The sequence below is a fragment of the Scyliorhinus torazame genome, chromosome 8 (genome assembly GCF_047496885.1).
Source record: "Scyliorhinus torazame isolate Kashiwa2021f chromosome 8, sScyTor2.1, whole genome shotgun sequence".
Classification (NCBI taxonomy): Eukaryota; Metazoa; Chordata; class Chondrichthyes; order Carcharhiniformes; family Scyliorhinidae; genus Scyliorhinus; species Scyliorhinus torazame.
In genome coordinates this window covers 145,828,307-145,853,724 of record NC_092714.1, presented here as the reverse complement: position 1 = coordinate 145,853,724, position 25,418 = coordinate 145,828,307, and the positions used below count along the sequence as shown (strand labels likewise).

General features: G+C 51.4%; 1 protein-coding gene across 1 annotated transcript in view; it reads left to right on the top strand.

Moving 5' to 3' along the window:
• lacc1 (laccase (multicopper oxidoreductase) domain containing 1) overlaps positions 1-25,418 on the top strand; it is a 70,897-nt gene that overhangs the window by 15,409 nt on the left and 30,070 nt on the right. The window contains exons 4-5 of the mRNA XM_072515534.1: positions 10,347-10,572; positions 10,782-10,958. Coding sequence (XP_072371635.1) covers positions 10,347-10,572; positions 10,782-10,958 — 403 coding nt within the window. The remainder of the gene's footprint in view (positions 1-10,346; positions 10,573-10,781; positions 10,959-25,418) is intronic.

Sequence of the window (25,418 nt, the reverse complement as noted above, 5' to 3'; positions counted from 1 at the left end):
TTCTTAAATCTAGTGTAATAAATTGATGCTCGATCAATAACTCCAGAAGCGATATTGGAGACAATTGAAGGCTTTATTACACTCGATGTTTCCCCCAGCAGCACAGATACAGAAGGCAGCTGCTGGGGAGACACGGGCTCTTATACTCCGCCTTACTGGGCGGAACCAACAGGCAGGCTTAACCAATGAAAACAGTACCTCCTACACCAATGGTATTACAGCATTACACGGTACCGTAATAACTCTAATACCGACGACCAAAGCTTCTGCCACTGCCTTCTCCAGCATCTGGCCGCCTAGCCTGCCAATGTCACCGTGAGGGCAGCTTCCGTGGAGTCCACAATGTCATCCATCATATGAGACCTGTAAAGAATTGGAGAGGGCATGGGAGAGGGTGAGGGACAGACAATCAGCTACGGCTTCCACCCAGGACCGGCGGGTCCCCCAGACGTCCTCCTTCCATCACTCATGGTGCCATCCAACACACCCTGCACATGTAACCCCCCCAGCCGCAGCAGGGGCCCCTGGGCGCCGGACCCCAGATCCTGTAATGTTATCTGGACCAGGTGCTGGTTCGCTCCCTCGGTCCCACAAACACCCATTGGTTGCGGGATGTCGCCAGAGCTGTGGCCCAGCTCTTGGGTGTTGAAATGTTGACTGCTGCCTCTATGGTGTTGCTCCCTCTGGAGTTCAGGCAAAGTCCCCAGGCCTCACAGATGCTTGGAATGCCAGGCAGTTACAACCCCCTGTTTCATGGCAAGTGTACCCACGGAACTTCACTTGGATATAGTTTAGTTTAATAATAATTCCATAATGTAAAAAATTAAATCGGAAGACAGAGCAAACAGCAATGCACTGAATTACCCACTATACACCATGGACAAAACCCAATAAACAATCAACTGTTATGGGCGAGGGGTTTACAGAACCCTAAAATGCATCATGGAGTTCAATCAACCTCTCCCTTGAATGGATTTGTTGCTTTTCCTAGCACACGGCTTTTTCCCTAGGTGTGGGATTACAATTATGGACACGTGGGTTTTTAAACACAAAACACTGTTTATTCCATGAACTCAACTTAACATCTAAAATAAACATCTTAAATAAACATTGGATCTCTTAACACCCCTTACTTCAAAGATAACTCAGAAAATATTGCAACAGTAAATAACTCCTTAAAATGTTCCTTCAAACTTCCAAGAGACTTAACACCTTTTAGCAGTATCACATCAGGGTAAAGGATATATATATTTTCTGTAGAATGGCAGAGATATATTAGCTTGGTTGACTTCAGCTCCAGCAAAACAGCCAGGCACTTTTAAACTGCTCTCAGCAAAACCAGACAGGCACTTTTAAACTGCTCTCAGCAAAACCAGCCAGGCACTTTTAAACTGCTCTCAGCAAAACCAGCCATGCACTTTTCCAAACTGAAACTTCAAATCTAAACTGCAAAATGGCTGACCTGAGGTCAGCCCCACCCACTCTCTGACCTCACTGTTTTCTTAAAAGTACATGGGTTAAACATCCATGTCTTAAAGGTACCCTCACATGACACCTCCCCCCCAAGAAAAAAAAATAAACCATCAACTTCAATCAACCTCTCCCTTGAATGGATTTGTTGCTTTTCCTTTTGCACTTTTGCACCATCCACTAAGAAATGTACACAGTAAATATACCGTTTTGTTTTTTAAAGAAAAAACGCATGCAAACAGGTATAATAATATAGTCCATTTTTCTTTGTTCGTCTCCCTCCAACCGAAATCCTTCTCGATTGACAGTCTCTTTGAACAAAGTCTCTGCACGATCCATCCATTCCTCTACTCCTCGGCATTTCTCTTTAGAATCAGATACTTTAGTTCAATCTGACCACAGAGTCCCTTGCAATTCTCCAATACAGGAACATTGGTGATCACAGCGTTCAGGCAGTCAAATGTCTGTTGAAAGTCCGCTGTCCATTGAAATTTTTTAGGTTTCTTTAGCAATTCCATCAGTGGAGTAATCACGCCACAAAACTTTAGCACAACTGTTTGATCAAATCCACTCATGCTAAGAAATCGCATTATTTCCCTTCATCTTGGGGGTATCGGAAACTCCGCAAGGAAAGTGATTTGGGCTTCACCAAACCCGCCACCTGAAGTCGATCGAAGAACTCCATACGATGTATTAAAAGTTCTTTCCATGTCTGGAAGTTGGGGAAAAAAAGCAGTTATTCCCACTTTCTCCATGCAATCCTTCAATGGTGGGACAGGATAAGAGTCCGTTCTTGTAACTGCATTCTCCTTTCTATAGTCCACACACAACCATTGGGTACCGTCTGGTTTAGGTACCATCACTATGGGTGAGTTCCATTGGCTGCAACCCACTTCAATTATGCCATTCTTCAGCATACTCTCAATCACTCTGTTAACGTGTGCCAAAATTAAAGGGTTAAGTCTATATGGATGTTGTCTGATAGGAACAGCATTTCCCACGTCTACATCATGTATAGCCATTTTAGTACTTCCCAATTTATTCCCAAACTTGCCCATGTGATATCAATAACTCTTTCAGGTCAGTTAGTTTTTCCTCTGGAAGGTAACTTAACAATTCATCCCAATTTTTAAGAACATCCTCATTTTCCAATTTAATTTGAGGTATGTCAAATTGACAGTCATCTGGATTTGGTTCGTCACTTTGAGTTAGAATCATTAAAACCTACTTTTTCTCTCCTTCCCTTTCAAAGTACCTTTTAAGCATATTCACATGACACACTCGGTGAGTCTTCCTTTTATCTGGCGTTTTTACCACATAATTCACCTCACTTAATTTCCTTTCAATCTGATATGGTCCACAAAACCTAGCTTTTAAAGGTTCACCTACCACTGGTAACAACACTAAAACTTTATCCCCACTGGCAAAACTACGAACTTTGGATTTCTTGTCCGCTATCCGTTTCATCACATTTTCTGCACTTTGAAATGTTGTCTAGCCAATTCACCTGCTCTATTTAATCATTCCCTAAAATTTCACAAGTAATCCAATAGTATAGTTTCCGATTTCTTACCCACCAATTTTTCCTCATTCAAATTAAGTGGTCCTCTTACCTCATGACCAAAAATTAGTTCAAAAGGACTAAATTTGGTTGACTCATTAGGTGCATCCCTAATTGCAAACAATACGAATGGGATTCCTTTATCCCAATCCTCTGGATGATCTTGACAATACGCCCTCAACCTTGTCTTGAATGTCTGATGCCACCTTTCTAATGCTGCCTGCGATTCTGGATGGTACGCAGTTCATTTAAATTGTTTTATTCCTAAGCTATCCATAACTTCTTTGAATAACTTTGAAGTAAAATTTGTTCCTTGATCCAATTGAATTTCTGTGGGTAGTCCATATCTAGTAAAGAATTTAAGTAACTCTTTCACAATCCTTTTAGCTGTAATATTACGTACTGGAATGGCCTCTGGAAACCTAGTAGACATATCCATTATAGTCAAAAGATATTGATTCCCACTTTTTGGTTTTGGAAGTGGTCCTACACAATCGATTAGGACCCTTGTAAAAGGTTCCTCAAATGCTGGAATGGGTATTAAGGGTGCTGGTTTTATTACTGCTTGAGGTTTCCCTATCACTTGGCATGTGTGACATGATTGACAAAATTTAACTACATCTTTATGTAGTCCAGGCCAATAAAAATGTTTCTGGATTTTAGCTTGAGTTTTCCTTATTCCCAAATGACCTCCCACTGGTACCTCATGTGCAACTCGCAACACCTCCTTTCTATACCCTACCGGCAATACTACTTGTGAACTTCTGCCCACTTTTCATCCGCCTGCATATGTACAGGTCTCCATTTTCTCATCACGACATCATTTTTGCAGTAAAAACACTCTGGTATACTCTCAGATTCCTCTTCCATATATGCTTTCTGATATATCCGTAATATTTCTACATCTTTCTGTTGTAACTCCGCCAATTTTCCTGAACTAAAAATATCCGCCTCATCCTCCACCTGTTCTTGTTCTTTTTCAACCATCTGATCAAAAATCGTTTCTGAAAATTGCACTTCAACTTCATCTTCACTCTTTGATTTCTCCTCTTGTCTTAACCTGTGACTTTGCAACCTTGTTACTACACAATCCGGGAAAATCCCAGGATATTCGTCCTTCAACACTTCAGTTGTCTGATTTTCCACTGTCTTATCAACCACAGTAGGCATCACTCCCACTTGCGATCCAGCTATATCATTACCCAAGATAAACTGTATTCCTGGACAAGATAGTTTATCTATTACTCCTACTACCACTTCACCACTCTTCACTGGACTTTCCAACCTTGCCTTGTATAATGGAACGCTACTCCTCTCTCCCTGAATTCCACATATCACCACCTTTTCTGGCAACATTCTTCCCAAACTACATAATTCCTCATCTCTTACCATTAAAGATTGACCAACTCCTGTATCTCTTAAAATTGTGACTTCTTTATCTGCTCCTCCTGATACACATGCGTAAACTTTACCCACACAAGTAAATTCTTTAAAGACATCTGGCACCTTCTTAACAATTACTTCTTGAACAGGCTGTACATTCGTTTGCACCTCCGTCGCTTCCCTTGGGCTTTCCTTTACCACTTTAACAAACCCCACTGTCTTATCCTGTTTTACCACATCAGCCTTCCCAGTGCTTTTCTTCAACCACCAACACTGTGACTTTACATGGCCTAGTTTATTACAGTGAAAACATCTGAAACTTTTCATTTCTTTTCCACCCTCCTGGATCTGTTTTTTAATCTGAGGTACACTCTATTTATTATCACCTATCAGATCACCTTTACCTTTACCACTTGAGTATTTCTCATGTCCCCAGTTTCTATCCTTCACCGGCTGAAACTGATGTCGGGAACCAAGCTTTGACTTAGGAACTAATTCATAATCATCTGCCCTTTCTGGTGCTAACCGCACAGTTTTAACCCTCTGCTCTTCCACATGAGTTCTCACTACATCAGGAATTGAATTTTGAAACTCCTCCAAAAGTATAATTTCTCTGAGAGCTTCATACGTTTGGTCTATTTTCAAAGCCCTTATCCACCTATCAAAATTACTCTGTTTGAGTCTTTCAAACTCCATGTATGTTTGACCAAATTCTTTCTTGAAATTTCTAACCTTTGTCTGTAAGCTTCAGGCACTAGCTCATATGCACTTAAGATGGATTTCTTCACCTCCTCATACGTTCCAGATATCTCCTCCAGTAGTGATGCAAACACTTCACTGGCTCTACCTACCAGCTTTGTTTGAATCAGTAACACCCACATGTCCTGTGGCCATTTCATTTGTTTAGCTACCTTCTCAAATTAAATGAAAAAGGCTTCCACTTCCTTCTCGTCAAACCTTGGCAATGCTTGGACATATTTAAATAGATTCCCACCAAGCCTTTGACTTTGACGCTCTTTCTCACTATCCTCATCACTATCATCCAACTGCACGTTTCCTTTTATGTCTGCCAATTTTAACTGATTGTCATGTTTCATGGCCATTTTCTGAAGTTCAAACTCTCTCTCTTTATCTTTTTCCCTGATCTGTATCTCCCTTTCTTTTTCTTTTTGTTCTGCTAGGGCTATTCTTTCTTTTCTCCTTTCTTCTCTCTCCTTTTTCTTTTTCCTCTCTCTCTCTTTCTCTTTCTTTTTCCTCGCTCTCCCTTTCTCTTTCTTTTCCCTCTCTCTCTCTCACTCTCGTATGCAAGCTGCTTTAATTCTTTCTCATGTTCCATTTGTTTAATTTGCAACTGAATTTTTGCCATTTCCAATGGGTCGAACTCTATCTCAGGCAACTTTAAATGCTTAACCACCGCCATAATTACCTCATCTTTTCGCATTTTGTCAGGTAATGTTAACTGCAAAGTTTTTGCCAGACCCAAAAGTCTGCGTTTAGTCTCTGTCCGTAAGGTATCACATGTCACCGCGTCCAACCCCAAAAACTTCTGAGCCTCTGAAAGAGCCATTGTTCACAACACTCTCCCCACTTAAACTAAAATACCACACCAGAAGAGCAACAATCCTTCACTGTCTTTAAGTTCACAAAAGCCAATCCAATAGATAGACTTTTATCCCGGACGAGCCCCCAATTGTTATGGGCCAGGCGTTTTCAGAACCCCCAAATGCATCATGGAGTTCAATCAACCTCTCCCTTGAATGGATTTGTTGCTTTTCCTAGCACACGGCTTTTTCCCTAGGTGTGGGATTACAATTATGGACATGTGGGTTTTTAAACACAAAACACTGTTTATTCCATGAACTCAACTTAACATCTTAAATAAACATTGGATCTCTTAACACCCCTTACTTCAAAGATAACTCAGAAAATATTGCAACAGTAAATAACTCCTTAAAATGTTCCTTCAAACTTCCAAGAGACTTAACACCTTTAAACAGTATCACATCAGGGTAAAGGATATATATTTTTTCTGTAGAATGGCCGAGATATATTAGTTTGGTTGACTTCAGCTCCAGCAAAACAGCCAGGCACTTTTAAACTGCTCTCAGCAAAACCAGCCAGGCACTTTTAAACTGCTCTCAGCAAAACCAGCCATGCACTTTTCCAAACTGAAACTTCAAAACTAAACTGCAAAATGACTGACCTGAGCTCAGACCCACCCACTCTTTGACATCACTATTTTCTTAAAGGTACATTGATTAAACTCCATGTCTTAAAGGTACATTCACATGACACAACAAAAAGCAAAACCACCAGCATCCAAGCCAGCAACCCCCCTCCCCCCCCGCCCCAGCAGCAGCCCCACATCAGTGGAAAGGCAGCCAATTCGTGGATAGGAATGCATGCATGTAGCGTGTGCATGTCGACGAGAGTGTGCGTGTGTGAAGGAGTATATGAGCGAATGTTTACATGTGCATGCCTGAGTGCACATGTAAAAATGAGCAGCACAGTCCACTGGAAAAGGACACACTGACATGGGGCATGGCGGAAGAGAGAAAGAAAATACCCCTCTCCTCCCAAGAAAGGGCTCGGTTCAGACCCAGAACAGTGTCATAGTACAAAAGTCAAGACAAATTACAGAGCAAACACACAAATCACAAAACAGGTAACAGTACAATGAAAATACCAACTTTACACCATCAACAAAACCAATAAACGATCAATAGGAAAACTAAGCCACCAGCACCTGAAGCAGCCCACACTCCCCGCCCTCCGCCCCCCCCCCCCCCCCCCCCAACCTGCCCACTACACCCGGGCCCTACCCGCAGCCCCACATCAGTGGAAGGGCACCAAATGTTGCCATGTAGCAAGGCAGAAGGGAGAGAGAGAACATCTCTCCCCCTCACCACGGGTAACTGGCCAAACCCCAGGCTAAAGAAGCAGGAGGGGCAAGGCGAGAAACAGCCACTAGGCGAGAAACAATAAACAGCATACAATTCCCCACCGGTTAAACAGAAAACACCAACAGTACAAAAGGAAATGAAAAAACTCCACCAACTTGCATGGCTCCTAAATTGGGAGCAGCAGATAGCCACTAACACAAAAAGTCACCCAAAGTCCACAAAAGCATCCCAACACAACCTTCGAGTTGCTCAGTCGAATCAGGCCACCGCCCCTCCTCTCCTGCAGTAGCAGCATCTGATCTCCCAACACCACCCAGTTCCAGGACTGGGCCACAGGAACACAGGGGGCATTAACAAGTGACAGACAGTTCCAGACTTAAGTCAATAAACAGTCAAAAGTCAAGAAACAAAATGTTCCTGTCATAATATACACCAGTATATTATGGTGCAGACACACACACACACACACTGATGGCCATGCAGTGGGACCAATCAGCATACACAACACCGCAGCCAATCACCAGTGAGAGCACACGCACTATAAAGACAGGGGACAGGAGAGTTCCCGCACATTCTAGTCGCAGCCAGCTCGGAGCACAGAGCTCACAGCCTACAACACAGACATTCACCATGTGCTGAGCGCATCACCTGGTTAGGACTAGGCAAGGGTCAACAGTTAAAGCTGGCATTGCATTTACCCACAGTTCAAGTATGTTAATATAGTTAACCTTATAATAAAATAGAGTTGCACCACTTCAAGTGTTGGTGACCTCTTTGTGATCCAGAACACCCAACACATCAGTTCCAACGAAGATAGCAACAAACTGCAAAAGCAACCCTCCTCCATATTCAGCCAGATAGCTGGCCAACCAAAATCCTCCTATACCTCATTTCAGGTCAAAGAAGCAGAAGAGGCAGCTGCAAGCAGAAACACTGATAAGTCACACATTGATGGACAGATCATTTCTCCGACAAAGTTCTGGACATGATACCACATTTTCAAGCTGCAAGCAGAAACACAGCCCCAGGCATTGCAGTAGCAGGCAGTCTTCCTTCTTTCTCTCCCCCTCTGTCAGCTTCCAGTAGTAGAATCGCAAAACAGGAACAGTCAGGATCTGAAAGCCACAGTAACACAAAGCATAGTAAAGGAGTGAGAAATCTCCCTGCCCCTTTTTCAGACTGGTAGTAGGATTGTTCACAGCCTTCCTTTGCCTCATTCCAGCCTTCAGAAAAGGCAGCAGCAAACAAAATGCTGGGTATTCAAGTTTTGCACCCAAAAGCAAGGAGCAGAGTGCACACGCAACCTGCAGCCACTTGGGAATATTTTGTTTATTAAACACTCAGCGGTAACAAAGATTTGAAAATCAATGACGCAACATTCCACAAATTACACTAACCAGTAAATACCGTTCCATATTGGTACCAACAGAAAGCTCCATCGGTTCATTTTCACAAATAAAACAAACACACTGGATCACCCTCGCAGGTTCCTCACCAGAAATGGAGGATAAGCCTGAGAATATAATATCATGCCCAGAACCTTGTTGGAGAAATGATCTGTCCATCAATGTGTGACTTGTTCCACGTATCAGTGCCATTCTCCGTCCAGGAGTCACAGCTGTGCAGGCCATCCCATACAGCCCAATCTCACCGGAACCAAATCCTGGCATCCACATGTTCCACTGACGCTCAAGATGCAACAAAGAACAAAGAAATGTACAGCACAGGAACAGGCCCTTCGGCCCTCCAAGCCCGTGCCGACCATGCTGCCCGACTAAACTACAATCTTCTACACTTCCTGGGTCCGTATCCCTCTATTCCCATCCTATTCATATATTTGTCAAGATGCCCCTTAAATGTCACTATCGTCCCTGCTTCCACTACCTCCTCCGGTAGCGAGTTCCAGGCACCCACTACCCTCTGCGTAAAAAACTTGCCTCGTACATCTACTCTAAACCTTGCCCCTCTCACCTTAAACCTATGCCCCCTAGTAATTGACCCCTCTACCCTGGGGAAAAGCCTCTGACTATCCACTCTGTCTATGCCCCTCATAATTTTGTATACCTCTATCAGGTCTCCCCTCAACTTCCTTCGTTCCAGTGAGAACAAACCGAGTTTATTCAACCGCTCCTCATAGCTAATGCCCTCCATACCAGGCAACATTCTGGTAAATCTCTTCTGCACCCTCTCTAAAGCCTCCACATCCTTCTGGTAGTGTGGCGACCAGAATTGAACACTATACTATGCAGTTGAACATTATTGACTTCAAGCGTGTTTAACCTGCGGTGACATTCCAGTTACATGCAGCATTCACCACACCAGTAACAAAAGCATTAGCAATCTGCAAAAGCATTTCTTCAGCGGTGTTAGCAGCTGGCCCTTTTGGGACAGCGTCTTCTTGCTCCAAACCGGATTGCCTTCTGAACTCAAATGTCCCTCTGTGCCTGGTTTTCCAGGACCCAGGAAACCTGGAAAAAATTGTCCTTTCCAGCTACAGAAAAGAGGGAAACAGCAGCAGCAGCCTCCAGGCATCTGCAGCCACCAGCAGGAGCAAGCTGCAAACACAACCTGCAAATATTTTAGTTTATTGACAGTATCAAAAGTACAGAAGACAATACAGTGAGGATACCAATCACTTGGCACCCAGAACACACTCACCATCCCCTCACCCCACCTCATCAGCGGAAAGGCACACCAGCCCACCCCACCGGATTTCGATTTTGGCCTCTTCCACTATCTAACCGGCCCGCTCATTTTCACATCCAGCACAACGAGGCCGTTAGATCACGCCCTCTGTTTTCATAGTTGGCGTCTGAACAAAAAGATGATTATATTTGACGCAAAACGTCTTCATGAATGGTCAACTGCTGCCTGGTGAATTTTTTATGAACATTTCCCTCCATTACAATTCACTCCCCCACTTTCTAATCCTCTCTATTCCCATTCCCTCCCCACCCTCTGATCACCTCCCCTCGCCAACCTGGCATTTGTTCTAATGAACTGGCATGGTGTTTGCTCATTTCTCTCAGGGTGGAAGGGTACGCTGGCAGGAGTTGTTATGACTACAGTGAGCGTGATGATGACTGAATTTGGCTGCAGTGCAAGAGATATCCTGGTGGTGATGGGTCCTTGTGTAGGCCCATGTTGCTTCACACTTCACCAAGAGACAGCTGGAGAGTTTATGAAGATCGATACCAGCTGTGTGAAAGGGGTCAACACTCCCCGTCCATCTATTGACCTTAGATGTGCCACAAGGTAAATGTAGAAACTGCAATTTGTTACCACTTCAGATGACCTTCTAAAGTAGAAAAGCACAGGTCTTTGTCAGAGGTTTTTTTCTGATTTTATTGCTTGAATGATCTAAGATGAGAATATATACAATAAAATATTTAATATGGCTATTTTAAAAATGGGGAATGCAGGAGGGAAGCATTGTACAAAATGTTGAACTTTTTCTTCCTAAGAGTTTTACTGGAATGTGGAGGGATTCTCTCTGAAAACATCAGTGATGATTGCACAAGCAGTAAATGTGGGGAAGTGACCCTTTGCACCACCTGCCATCCGGACATGTTCTTTTCATACAATCGGGATGGAAGTAACTTTGGATGTCAAATTGGATTTATCGCTGCCAGAGACTCACCGTAAACCTCGCATCCCGTGCAGGTAATTAGTTTATCTTTCTGCAGACAGACAGTTATGAGATGCATTATTTTAAGTTTTTAATACTAGTTCTCCCAAGACTGAAACCAAAGGTTTGTCTTCCAGAAGTCGTGTTATAGAATGGATAGGTGTGCAGCAGGGCCCCCTTCTGGTAACCACAACACACTGCACTGAATTCAGGAGGAACACAAAATATCCTTGCTGCCTTCGAGAGATGTCCTTTCCCACAAAGAAGCTTCTGCAAATTGGCTAATGGAATCATATTCATACAAAAAGTTCCCATTTTAGTAGAGATGTTCATGTTTTCAGAAGAAGTAAGATATGTATTTGTATGGGCCATCGCAAAACACTTCACAGCCAAACCAAGTATTTTTGAAGTGGAGTCACTATTGTAATGGACTCTTACACAAGCACCTGGCCAGTAAAGGAACCTAAAGCAATAATTGTCACACTTGTCTGCTGTGCATCCTGTGATCACGCAGGTCTCAATCTGGATAGTTAAAGAAGATCCATTGCCTTTTTGCACATATCCCTCTCATTGTTCTAATTATCAGGTTTATACAGCAGCAAGGCAGTGAGATCAGAAGGGTATGTGGCTGACTTCTTTTGAATGGTTCCCCCCACCTCCCCAAACCTGGTGGCAATCAATGTAAATATTCGAGGGTGAGAGGGGGGCTTCGGGAGGGGGGGTGGAGTCAGAAGGTGAATCAAATCAGATTGTAATTGTCTATTTTGTGTGACTGACCAAGATCTGGGGCGACATTCTCCGACCCCCCGCCGGGTCTTTCATTTATATAATGTCTTTAACAGAGCAAAACATCTCAAGGTCCTTTATACGAGTGTTATCAAACAGAATGTGATACCAGACTGCATATGGAGGCATTAGGAAAGGGGAAGTCACTTTTAAGGAGTATTTTAAAGGAGTTGAGAATGGTGGAGAGCTTTAGGAAGGGAATTCCAGAGCTTAGAGCCTCTGCAATTGAGGTAACTGTACCAATGGTGGAGCAAAGACAATTAGGAATGCTTCAGAGGCCTGAATTGAAGCGTTGTAGGGTTGAGGAGGTTAGAAAGATCGAAAGATGTGAAGCCAAGGAGGAAGTTGAAAACAAAGTTGAAGCATTGCTTAACTGGGAGTCAATGTAGGTTATAGAGCACAGGAGTGATGGGAGACGAGCACTTGGTGTGAAATAGAGCAAGGACAATAGAAGTTTGGAGTACAGTTTACAGAGGGTGCAAGGTGGGAAAGAGACAGGAGACTATCGAAATAGCTGAGTCCAGAAGTAACAAAGGCACAGATGAGGAATTCAACTGAAGGAGGGGTTGGGACAGGTGATGTAACTGAAGTGGAGTGAATGTCAGATTGGAAGCTCTTCTCAGGGTCAGATGTCACACTGAGGTTGCAAATTGTCTGGTTCAGCCACAGACAGCGGGCAAGGAAAGGAATGCCATTGGTGGCTGGTGAATGGAGTTTGTGATTGGGACTGAAGAGAATGGGACTGGTCTTCCAAATACTGTGCTGAATTGGAATAGATTTCTACTCATCCAACACTGGATTTTGAACATGCCGTGTGACTGATCCGGGCAGTGGAGGGTTCGAGAGAGATATTGCCAAGATGGATCTAGGATCAGCATTTATACGTTTTTGGATGATGCTGCCGAGGAACAACAATGAACGAAAAGTAGGAGGGAGTCAAGGATAGATCCTTGGAGGACACCAAAGGTAATGATGTGGGAAGCAGCTTTTATCTATTTTGAGACTGACGAAAAAATCAAAGCTAACAATGACTAATAGGTTACTCACAATCTGCAGCATTCCAGGACCACAGGAGAATTTCCTGTTCCTATAGTGCATTTAGCATTCACCAAAATCCCTGAGAAAACAGGCCAGACACCAATGTCTTGTTCAAAGGATGGAACATTACTGCACTGGTTTCTCAGTTCATGTCCAAACCAAGTACTAACTATGCCTCCTTTCTCAGTTCAGCCAAGATCAGGTGCAATATCAACAGTATGGCCAGAACACCAAAGAGTTTCCACTGGGGAGGGTAATAATAGATTATTCTAACCATGGTCATTGTGAGGCAGTGCCAGGGGTGGGCCCTCTGGGCAGACCTTCTTAAAAAACGACTTTGGGAGGTTCTCAAACACAAACAGAAACCTAGGTAGCACTGTCATTTTTACTGCCTACACCCGCCCCACAGCAGCAAACCGTCCCACCTCTTAAAATCCACCTTCATCTGCTCCACCAGTTGAGTCAGGTTAAACTTGTGCAGCTGTGCCCAACCCTGAGTCACCTGGATGCCCAAATATAAAAAGCTCACCCCCACCACCTTGAACGGCAGCATCCCTAACCTCCTCTCCTGCCCTCTAGTCTCAATTGGGAACACCTCGCTCTTTCCCATTTTCAATTGGTACCCAGAGAATTGGCCAAATTCCTACAAAATGCCCATCATGTGCCTGATACTGCCCAATGGCTCTGTGATATATAGCAGCAGGTCGTCCTTACACAGTGAGACCCTGTGCTCGTCCCCCCTCCCCCGCACAATCCCTCTCCAGTCCCTAAGCGCCATTGCCAGTGGCTCTACCACCAAAGCGAAGAGTAACCGGGAGAGCGGGCACCTCTGTCTTGTCCCGATGCAGCCCATAATATCCCGGACTCATTCGGTTTGTCCGCACACTTGCGACCGGCGCCTCGGAAGCAGCCGGACCCAGTCCAAAAGCCCCTGCCTGAACAGCCCCAACATCGCTCACAATAGCTCCCACTCTACCCGATCAAACGCCTTCTCTGCGTCCATCGCCACCAATACCTCCACTTTCTTCCCCTCCGAATGCATCATAATTACATTGAGGAGTCTCCCCTTAGCAAAAGCCAGTTGGTCCTCACCTTCCATCCTCAGGACGCAGCCCTTGACGCGCGAGGCCAGCACCTTAGCCATCGCCCTCCTACTGTCCATCACCTCCCTCAGCCCAATTGGGGGTTCCCAATCCCTGAACCAGCTCCTCCTTTCCATGGGAAACCCCAACCTGTCCAAAACCTGCCGCATCCCCTCCCCCTCGGCCAGGGACCGTAGACTCATATAACCTTCTATAAAACACCTCAAACACGCCATTCCCCCCTCTGGGTCCAACACCCCCCTGCCCTTATCATCTCTTACTCTGACAATCTCCCTCACTGCCTCTTGCTTCCTCAACTGGTAGGCCAACATCCAACTTGCCTTCTCTCTGTACTCGTACACTGCCCCTTCTTATCTGCCCAACGGTCTTCCCCGTGGATACTAGCCCAAACTCCATCTGGAGCCTTTGCCTCTCCTTCAACAGATCTGCCCCCGGGGCCACTGAATACCTCCTGTCTACCCTAAAAATCTCATCTACCAGCCTTGCCATCTCCGCCCGCTCTGCTTTCTCCCTGTGCGCCTGAATTGAGATAAGCCCCCCTCCTGACCACTGCCTTGAGCACCTCCCACAGTGTGGTGGCCGTGACCTCCCCCGTGTCATTTAGTTCCACGTACCCCTGAATGGCAGCCCTCGCCCGCTCGCGAACCTCCTCATCTGCCAACAACCCCACATCAAATCTCCATGCAGGAAATGACCCTCCCCCCCTCCCCTCCCCCCCCTCCCCTGGGCCATGCGCAAATCCATCCAATGCTCCAAGTCAACCACCCCTGCCAGCAACGGCTAACACAAAAAAGTCAATCCAGGTGTACATCCTGTGCACGTGAGAGTAATATGAAAATTCCTTTGACCTCCCAAACCTCCACCGGTCCACCAATTCAGCTACCGTTAAGGGGCTAGCACCGGCGCCGCGTGGAATAATTGATTCCAATGACAAATGGTGCCGGATTCGCCGGTTTCGCGATTGACACTCGGGAGGCTGACAAGCTGCTGCCACAGATACACACTGCACTCCCCACACACACATCATCCCAGCCAACAAGATGGCAGCAAGATGCATGGTTTGTGACCCTCCTGGATGCCGTGGAGACGAGGTGGATGACCCTGTACCCCGGCCGGGAAGGAGGTTGCTAGCCCCCGCCGTTCGCCATGCCTGGGTGCAGGTGGCAAAGGTGGTCAGCGTCGTGGGTAACACCGTCCGGACCGACCAGCAGTGCCAGAAAAAACTGCACAATCTCCTCAGGGCGGCCAGGGTGAGTAGGCAACACTATGCCCCTGGCACCAACCCCTGTCCCGTAATCCTACCCCCAACCCAGAGGGCGGGCGAATCCCCTCCACCGACCGTAACACGTACTTCCTCAGTGTGGTCGATGAATATTCCAGATTCCCCTTCGCCATCCCATGCCCCGACATGACGTCTGCCACCGTCATCAAAGCCCTCAACACCATCTTCGTTCTGTTCGGCTTCCCCGTTTACGTCTACAGCGACAGGGGATCCTCATTCATGAGCGATGAGTTGCGTCAGCTCCTGCTCAACAGGGGTATCACCTCGGGCAGGATGACCAGCTACAACCCCCGGGGAAACGGGCAGGAGGAGAGGGAGAATGGGACGGTCTGGAGGGCCGTCCAGCTGGCCCTATGGTCTAGAAATCTCCCGGCCTCCCGCTGGCAGTAGGTCCTCCCCGACGCATTTCACTCCATTCGGTCGATCCTGTGAACCGCGACCAACTAAACCCCCCATGAACGTCTCTTTGCCTTCCCTAGGAAGTCCACCTCTGGGGTGTCACTCCCCACTTGGCTCGATGCTCCAGGACCCGTACTCCTCCGTAAACACGTTCGACTCCACAAGGCGGACCCGTTGGTTGAGAGGGTACAGCTACTCCACGCCAACCCACAGTACGCCTACGTAGCGAATCCCCGACAGCCGCCAAGATACAGTCTCCCTCAGGGACCTGGCACCAGCTGGTTCCACACAGTCACACCCCCTCGGCCCGGCGCCACCCCCCATTCCCCCGGCGCACCCAGACGCAACCCACATGGCCCAGGACAATCCGTGCTGCCCCTGCCCACACCTGGGGATGAAGAGGACTTCAACATGCTCCCAGAGCCACTGAAGATCAGACCGACACCAGAATCGCCGCCAGCACTGCGTTTGAGGACCTTGGGGCAGTGGGGGAGGGGGAGTTCCATGAGGGGGCGCATGCGGTCAGGATCGGGCCCCAGAACTCCGTTCTGGACCACATCGCCGAGGATGGCTAAGCGGTTTGTGCTGAACACGCACTTCTCCTTGTTATAGGTTAGGTTGAGGAGAGTGGCGTTGTGGAGAAATTTGGCAAGGTTGCCGTCATGGTCCTGCTGATCGTGGCCGCAGATGGTGACATTGTCCAGGTACGGGAAAGTGGCCCACAGCCCGTACCGGTCAACCATTTGGTCCATTTCCCGTTGGAAAACCGAGACCCCGTTGGTTACGCCAAAGGGAACCCTGAGAAAGTGGTAAAGACGGCCGTCTGCCTCAAAGGCAGTGTATGGGCGGTCCACCGTATGGATGGGGAGCTGGTGGTAGGCGGATTTCAGATCCACAGTTGAGAAGACCCGGTACTGTGCAATCTGATTGATCATATCAGATATGCGTGGGAGGGGGGTACGCGTCGAGCTGCATGTACCTATTGATGGTCTGGCTGTAGTCCATGACCACCTTGTGTTTCTCCCCAGTTTTCACAACGACCACTTGGGCTCTCCAGGGGCTGTTGCTGGCCTCGATGATGCCTTCCCGAAGCAGTCGCTGGACCCTGGACCTGATGAAGGTCCTGTCCTTGGCGCTGTACCATCTGCTCCTGGTGGCGACGGGTTTGCAATCCGGGGTTAAGTTTGCAAATAGGGAAGGTCGGGTGACCTTTAGGGTCGCGAGGCCGCATACAGTAAGGGGTGGTAGGGTCCCGCCGAATTTCAGTGTTAGGCTCTGGAGGTTGCACTGGAGGTCCAGGCCGAGTAGCAGGCAGCGCAGAGGTTGGGGAGGACGTAGAGGCGGAAGCCGCTGAACTCCACGCCCTGGACAGTGAGAGTAGCGATGCATTACCCCCGGATCGCCACGGAGTGGGACCCGGAGGCCAGGGAGATTCTCTGGTTAGCGGGGTGTACCGCGAGGGAGCAGCGTCTTACCGTATCGGGGTGAATGAAGCTCTCGGTGCTCCCGGAGTCCAGCAGACAGGAGATCTCGTGCCCATCGATCTTCACGTTGGTAGAAGCCGTTGCCAGGTTGTGTGGGCGAGACTGGTCAATCGTGACCGAGTGAGACGCGGCTGGTCGGCGGCGGTTGCGGGCGGCGCATGGCCAGATGAGGTGCCCGGGGGGGGGCATAGGTCCTGATAAGATGGCGGCGGCCATGGGCCGCAAGTGTCATGGGGGAAACAAGATGGTGGCGCATGACGATCCTGGGGAGAACAAGATGGCGGCACCCACGGGCCACACGTGGTGGTGGGGGTCGAACAAGATGGCGGTGGCCACGGGCCGCACGTGGTCCGGGGAGGGGAAAATGGCGGCGCCCACTGGCCGCACGTGGGGGGAGCTGGAACAATAGCGGCGACTGAGCGGGCCTGGCACACCGCAGCGAAGTGCCCCTTCTTGCCACAGGCCTTGCAAAAGGTGCTCCGGGCCGGTCAGCGCTGTCGGGGGTGTTTGGACTGCCCACAGAAGTAACATTTGGGGCCCCCGCCGTTGGTTGGCTGCCCCGCGGCACAGGCGTGGGGCTGGCTGAGGGCGGTCACTGGTGGGGTCCACGATGGGGCGGCCGACGGCGGAATTCACGATGCACAGGAGGGGTGGGCCGCGCGGTCAGGGGCGTAGGCCTGGATGTAGCGCAAAGCGACCGGAAGCAAGAGCGCTAGCTTTTTGGTTTCCGCGAGGTCGGGCGTGGCCCCTTCTAAGAGGCGCTTGTGGATGTAATCGGACCCTTTCCCCGTAACAAAAGCGTCTCTTATGAGCAAGTTGACGTTGGGGCTCAGTCGGGTGTAAAGGATCTGAATCTTCTGCCGCAGACCCGATGTACACTTCAAAACAGGCTAGCCAATGTTCAAAGTCCTTTTTGGCGTTGTCTGATTGCGGATCCAGCTGCAGGCGATCCGGCTTGATGCGGAGGTCCAGCTTCTGAAAACGTTAGTGTAATAAATTGATGAACGATCAATTACACAAAGACGAGAGTTGGATGCAATCAAGGCTTTATTACACTGAGATGTGTGGCCTCCTACAGCAGCTGGCGAAATGGCTGCTGTACGAGGAGCACACATATTTATACTCCGCCGACTGGGCGGAGCCAGCAGGCAGGGAACTACCCCCGTACCTGTAGTACAGGGGCCTTACCGTAAAGCACCTACACCGACATCCTCTATATGCAATATGTACATCAGTGGTGACTACCACACCACCCCCATTCCCCCGTGCGCCATGGCCTGGCAGATATGTCACACTGTCTCCCTGCTCAGTCAGAGCCATGCCCGGTCCGGCAGCTCCTCAAATGACAGGCACTGCCGGTACACACAAGGCCTCATGCGGCGTCTCCTTGATATCTCATCCTGGGAGGCTGCCACCTATTCTTCTGGGATACGCTCAGCTGCTGCATGCTCTGCTGCTGCCCGCTCCACTGCTGCAGCTTCCTCCTCCTCGAGCAGCTCCAACTCATACAGCTGCAGGGCATCCCCCAGGGCTGCAGCGACCAGCAGGAAGACCACCATTGCTGGTTGAATTCCAATATCCATTGTCTGCAAAGGGTGAAAGCCGACATGTTAGCATGGTGCATACACCCGTGCCCAACCAGGTCCACCGGGCGACATGGTGGCCCCGTTGGCACTGCAGGTTCCGCCCCCACATGTACCCCCCCCCCCCATCTCTGCACCCCTGACCCCGTTGTTACTGGGCACCATGGGGGCCTCTGGCCCTGGCGCCTGTTCCTGCTGCCAGAGGTACCATTGGATAGCACTGCCTTTGCCAGCGGTGCGCTCCGCGGACCCCGCCCGCGCCCCTGTAGGGGCTATAGGGGCCGTTGGCTAGGGTGGACCGCCGGCAGATGGTGGCCAGGGAGGGGGGAAGGGGTATGGCGGAGGGTTGGGTGGAGGCACCCTTATGGCCGCTGTCACTTTGCAGAACCAGGGGCCAAAGTGGGTGGTCTGTGGGGTGCGCAGCAAGACGGCTGCCTTGCGGGCTGCGGCAATGGCGGTCAGTGACTGGACACTGCCCCAGTCCCATGGGGGCTCACTCCAGCCAGCTGGCCTGTTCCCTCTCACCACCACCACCACCCCCCCTCACCCCACCCCAGCTAGTGTGGTCAGCGTCCAGCCCGACAGCCCACAGTCGCGCCTTTCTATGTCCCACCTCCTTTCTCACTCTCTCCCTCATCAGCCACAATGCCAGTTTCACGATTTTTAAAAGCACAAATGAACCAGGGAAACTCGGTCCATTGGAGGCGGAGAATACCAGGTCAGGCCCGCTAATGACACACTAAAGGTGTTTCCTGTACGTGCGTTCCGGACCGCTGTCGAGGTGATGGAGAATTGTGATTTGGCGTCAAATCGGCGCCCGCCGCGAGTTTGGCGTCCGAACCTATTTCTCCGCCACGTTTCATGCGGTTTCGGTATCAGCCAATGAAGAATCCCGCCCAATGTTTCTCTTTCTTTCCTGGACTATGAAGATACAAAGCAATAATAATAGGTGCAAAAACACTGGGAGTATATGGAAGAAGAGATCCAGATTTTCCATAAACAGTCCCCAGAAGACTGTACAAGCCAGTAGTAAGGTACATAACAGGGTGCACTGTGCAGCGAGCAGCATGACGTTGTTCCGCAGGTTGAGTCCATTGGGGTTTTGTTACATGATGCTATGAAGATGTACCCGTTTTCCATATTACTGGTGGAAAGCTCCCCAAAAACATCCTTGGAAAAATCACAGCAAAAATAAACAAATGTGACATTGAATTCATTTGGAAATATCATCAGAAACTTTGAAACCAGCTCTGCAAAGTTCACCGGAGACTCTCACTCGTGATGTTGCACGATGCAGCATTTCCAATCCCAGTGTATATTTATTGTCCTATTTCATCATAATCGTGAGACACGTATACAGAAATCAATCCGCTGGAAATCAGACATCATCTCAAAACAATAATTGGTTTCTTCCCTTTCAGTTATCAACTGTGCATTTCCAATATTTTCTGGATGTATTTTAGGTGCATCAGCCTGTAAAGTTTTTCTATTTCTGACTTTGCATTTACAGATATTATTTTTGCCTGTAATTCAAAATAAATGGCTTATTTGAAGAGATTTATGCACATAATTTTTGCGATACCTTTTTAATATTATTCCTAAAAGTGTGAGGGTATCCATGTATCACACCTTCCCGAAGCAGCACTGAAAACAAAAGCCGCAGCTATCGCGCAGGTATAAGCTTTGCCTGAAGAGGTCAGTGTTGTACTGCAGCTCAGTGGCAGTAGCCTTCACCATACTGGGCGAGATTCTCCGACCACCGGGTCGGAGAATCGCCGTTGGCCGCCGTGAATTCCGCCCCCGCCGCCCGCCGAAGTCTCCGAAGGGAGAAAGGTCGGCGGGGCGTCAATGGCGCCGCAAACCACGGAGAATGGCACGGGTGGGCGCAAGGCAATCGATTTTGGGCCCGCCGATATTCTCCCGTCCAGATGGGCCGAAGGCCCGTCGACGTGATGACGGGTCACGTCGGCGTAAATCAAACCTCCTTTCAATCGGCGTCAACCTGTGCTCAAGGTTTACGCCGACCAGCGTGGAGGTGGGTGACGGCCTGGGGGGTTGGCCGCTGGACAGGTGATGGCGTGGCCGCAGTCTGAATGTGTTGGGGAGAGGTGTGTGCAGGGTTTTGTGTGTGTGTGTGCGGCGGGGGCGGGGGGGGGGGGGTTGGTTAGAGTGGGCTGGGCTCCGGGGGAGTGCCGGGAGGGGGGTTGAGTGTCGGGGACGGGAGGATGAGTGCCGGGGAGGGGGGATGGGGGGGGGGTCCGTGCCGAGGAGGGGGGGTGGGGGGGTCCGTGCCGGGGAGGGGGGATGGGGGGGTCCATGCCGGGGAGGGGGGATGGGGGGGCCCGTGCCGGGGAGGAGGATGGGGGGGTCCGTGCCGGGGAGGAGAATGGAGTCCGTGCCGGGGAGGGGGAATGGGGGGGTCCGTGCCGGGGAGGAGGATGGGGGGGTCGGTGCCAGGGAGGAGGATGGGGGGGTCTGTGCCGGAGAGGAGGATGGGGGGGTCCGTGCCGGGGAGGGGGGATGGGGGGGTCCGTGCCGGGGAGGAGGATGGGGGGGTCCGTGCCGGGGAGGAGGATGGGGGGGTCCGTGCCGGGGAGGGCGGGTGCGAGGGCAAGTAAGTTGGTCCACCTGGCCAGGTGCCAGCCTCCAACAGTTGGACCCATGCGGTCCATGCCACCTGACTGGGGGGAGGAGGGGGTATGGGCAATGATGACGTCGTCATTCCCCCCCCCCCAACCAGGCCGTCATGTTTTCCGATCATCCAGTGATGTTGGCCGCCGTGGCGGCAGTCGCTAATGTCTATGTTGCCCTGGATGAGGAGGAGGAGGAGGAGCGTGCCAGAGAGGCGGCGCAGGCTGCCGCAGAGGGGCAGGCGGCAGCCGCCCAGGCTGGAGGGACACCTGACCGACAGGACGAGGAGGGGGAGGAGGACGTTGCGGCCCCACGGCAACGGAGGCACCCGAGGGCGCCCCGTGTGTACCGGCCCCGGCAGTCATACCAGGACCTCACGGACCGGGAATGCAGGAGGAGACTCCGGATGAGGCGGGAAACCGTGGCACACATCTGCCACCTGCTGGCACACCTGTCACCGCGTGGCACTGGCGGGGGACACCCTCTCCCCGTATCCGTCAAGGTTACGGTGGCCCTGAACTTTTATGCAACGGGGTCATTCCAGGCACCGAGTGGGGACCTGTCCGGCATATCGCAGACATCGGTGCATCGGTGCATCCGGGCAGTGACAGATGCCCTATATGACATGGCGCACCGCTACATCCGCTTCCCTGTGGACCGGGCCAGCCAAGATGCCCGGGCCGTGGGCTTCTCTGCCGTGGCCGGGTTCCCCATGGTCCAGGGCGCGATTGATGGGATGAACGTCGCTGTGCGGCCACCTGCAGATAACAGGGCCGTGTTCACCAAGAGGAAGGGGACCTATTTGATGAACATACAGGTGGTCTGTGACCACCGCATGATGATCCTGCACGTCTGCGCCCGTTACCCGGGCAGTGTACACGACTTATATGTGTTGTCGCGGTCATCCATCACTGGCATGTACGAGGGACGCTATCCCCGGCTGAGGGGCTGGTTGCTGGGCGATCGTGGCTGATGACGCCTGTACGGAGGCCACACAATGAGGCGGAGAACCGCTACAATGATGCCCATGTAGCGACAAGGGGAGTGATAGAGAGGTGCTTTGGCGTGCTGAAGATGCGTTTCAGGTGCCTGGACCGCTCTGGGGGCGCCCTCCAGTATCGGTCAGATAGGGTCGGCCGCATCATTGTGGTGTGCTGCGTCCTGCACAATATAGCCCAGCAGAGGGACGATGTGCCGCAGGCAGAGGAGGGCGGAGTGGAGGAGCAGCAGGAAGAGGCACAGTCCTCCCCAGATGAGGGGTATGGGGGCAATGGTCAGGGCAGACGGGCTAGACACAGGCGGGTGGCTGTCCACCGTTACCGGCTGGGCCAGCGGGCACGGGGCAGGCTGATAGACGCCCGCTTCACTGACTAGATGGGCGTGGGAATCGTGTAGTATGGCCACAGACCGCACACCATGGCAACAGCCGACCGCCCACAACCCCCACCCATCCACCCACCCAGCACCCTCACCCTCCTCCCCAACCCCACCCACCCCACCCGCATGCACACCACCCCCCCATTGCCGATCCACCTGCGGTACAACGGCCGGGCTCACACAGTTGCCGGTAGACACGAGTCTATCGCAAGCCATGGAGGATGATGACAACCCGCCCTGCGGTGACCTCCTGGCTCCACATCGTTGGACTATGTCTGACCCATGGCCACAGTACCACCATCCACCCGGACCATCCCTGCATGCGGCTGTGACACTGCAGCGCACGGTCCCGTCCTCTGCCCGGGGGGATGTTGATGGTGGCCCAGGGGGAAGGGGGCAGACTCACCTGGGGCTGAGGTAAGACCACCCCTCACACACACACTTGCGCTCAACATACATGACACCCCTGCACGCTTTGGACAGAGCACAAAGGCAGCTTCTGTAGGTGTAACATTGACTTTAATAACCAAAGGAGTTCATGCACGTGCCCTAGCCCCTAAAACTCATCTGTGCCCTGCACCCGTGCTAACTTGCTCAGTGCCTAATTGTTTGGCCTTACGGGCCCTTTGACTACCTCTACGTGGTTCCCCAGACGGCACAGCAGAACTGGAGGTGGACTCCTGTAATCCCTGCCCTCTGACACGGGATCCCTTTGGCGGCCGTTTCCTGGGGCGTCCTGGTCTAGATGGGCCAGGCTGCGGCCCGGGCGACTGGGATGGCAAGCTGCCAGCCTGTCCTGCCCGTTGCCCACCCGATGAACCTGGGACGGATGGGGGGGAGTCCGAGGTGTCGCGGTGTTCCGGGACCTCCCCTACAGGGGGACCCGGGACGGACCACAGCACCTCCTCCTCGCTCGGGGTGCCCGATGGCCCCCAGGCCTCTCCATGGGTGGGGGATGCGAACGGACTGGCCATCTGACGCCCCCCCCGACATCTGGCGCTGCCAGTCCTGGAGGCCCGTGCTAGTATCGACAGGGGTCTGCAGGTTTGCAGCCATGGGGCTCAGGGGATTGGCAAACCCTGTCTGTGACTGTGCGACGCCGGCTCGCACATGGCCACTGGCGCCGATGCCCTCAGCGATGGCCTGCAGAGACTGGGCCATGGCCTGCTGAGACTGGGCCATGGACTGCAGAGACTGGGCTATGGACTGCTGAGACTGGGCCATGGCATTGAGCGCCTCTGCCATCTGGCGCTGGCACTGGCTCATGGCCTCCTGTGAGAGGGCAGCCATGTCCTGGGCCACAGACGGCGCCTGCACGGAAAGCCCAAGGCCTCGCAAACCGTTCCCCATGTCTGACACCGTCACACCCATTGCCTCCACCGCGGACGCCACCCGTGCGGTGTCGGCCTGGGTGGCACGCATGACCGGCACCACTCCCAGCTCCTGGATGCGGGTGGACTCCTCCACCTGCAACTGCAGCCGCCACAAGCCGCCCGTCACCCTCTTCGCTCGTCTCCGGTTTGGTGTTTGCATCGGATCTATGGGTGGGTGTGGTAACTCCAGGAACCCGGGATCCATCTGGGCGGCAGATGTTCGCTTGGACTGGGCTGCCCTCCGACCGCCCGGCCCCTCTGCTGCTCCTACCTCCACCTACTGTACCGGGACGGCTGTGTTGTGCACACCAGTGAGTGTACCAGACGCCTCATCACTAAAGTGCCCAACCGAGGTGAGTGTTTCTGCGATGGTGGAGGGTGTTGGTGACAGCAGTGGCATTGTGTCGTGCTCTTCGTCCCACTCTGAGTCCATGGCACTTTGGGGTGGGGGTTCGTCTCCACCCATCCACTCTGTGTCACTGTCCGGTATTTCGTTTTCCTGGGTAGTGCTGTCCCGGGTAGGGGTGTCCTGAGTAGTGGTGTCCTGGGTAGTGGTGTCCTGGGGAGTGGTGTCCTGGCTCGGCTGTGACGGGGGCCTGTGGCTGCCCCTCTCGTCGCTGGGTGGCACACGCCTGCGTCGTCGCACCCGCACGAGATGGGGGCGACGTCTCCCTGTTGCTCCAGGTCTCTCCGTCTCCAGTGGTCTCCAAGGGACATCCTGCGGGCGTCGCATGCCGGAGGGTCCGGGTCTCTCCGTCTCCCGTGGTCTCCGAGGGGCATCCTGCGGGCGTCGCATGCCGGAGGGTCCGGGTCTCTCCGTCTCCCGTGGCCTCCGAGGGGCATCATGCGGGCGTCGCATGTCGGAGGGTCCGGGTCTCTCCGTCTCCCGTGGTGTGCGAGGGGCATCATGCGGGCGGTCTGCATCTGCGGGGATGGGTGCCTCAACGTTTGGTCCTGCGATACACAATGAAGCATGCATGGTTAGACACGCAGGCAGTGATCAGGTGATATGGGGGAGGGGGATATAGGGGAGGGGGGATATGGGGACGGGCTGTCGGTGGCTCACTTGCTAGTACGCCCCCGACCTCTGCATCAGCAACCTCCCGGTCCTCAGGTCCGCCAGCCAGTTCCAGGGCCCTTTCCTCGTGTTCGGTCAGTGGCCTCTCATCAGCGGGGCCTCCTCCAGTCCTCACATGCTCCCTGGTGTTGTGTGCGCGTTTCTCTTGTGGGGGGGGGGGGGGGGGCGGCGGGTGGCAGGGGTAAAAGGCAACAGTGTTAGACAGGTATATGAATGCACGCCATCGGTTGCGCGTGCATTGCAGAGGTTAAGGTTAGGGCTGGATTCACTTGGGGAAATGGGGGAAGGCGGATATGGGGGGGGGATATGGGGGAGGGGGAATATGGGGGATATGGGGGA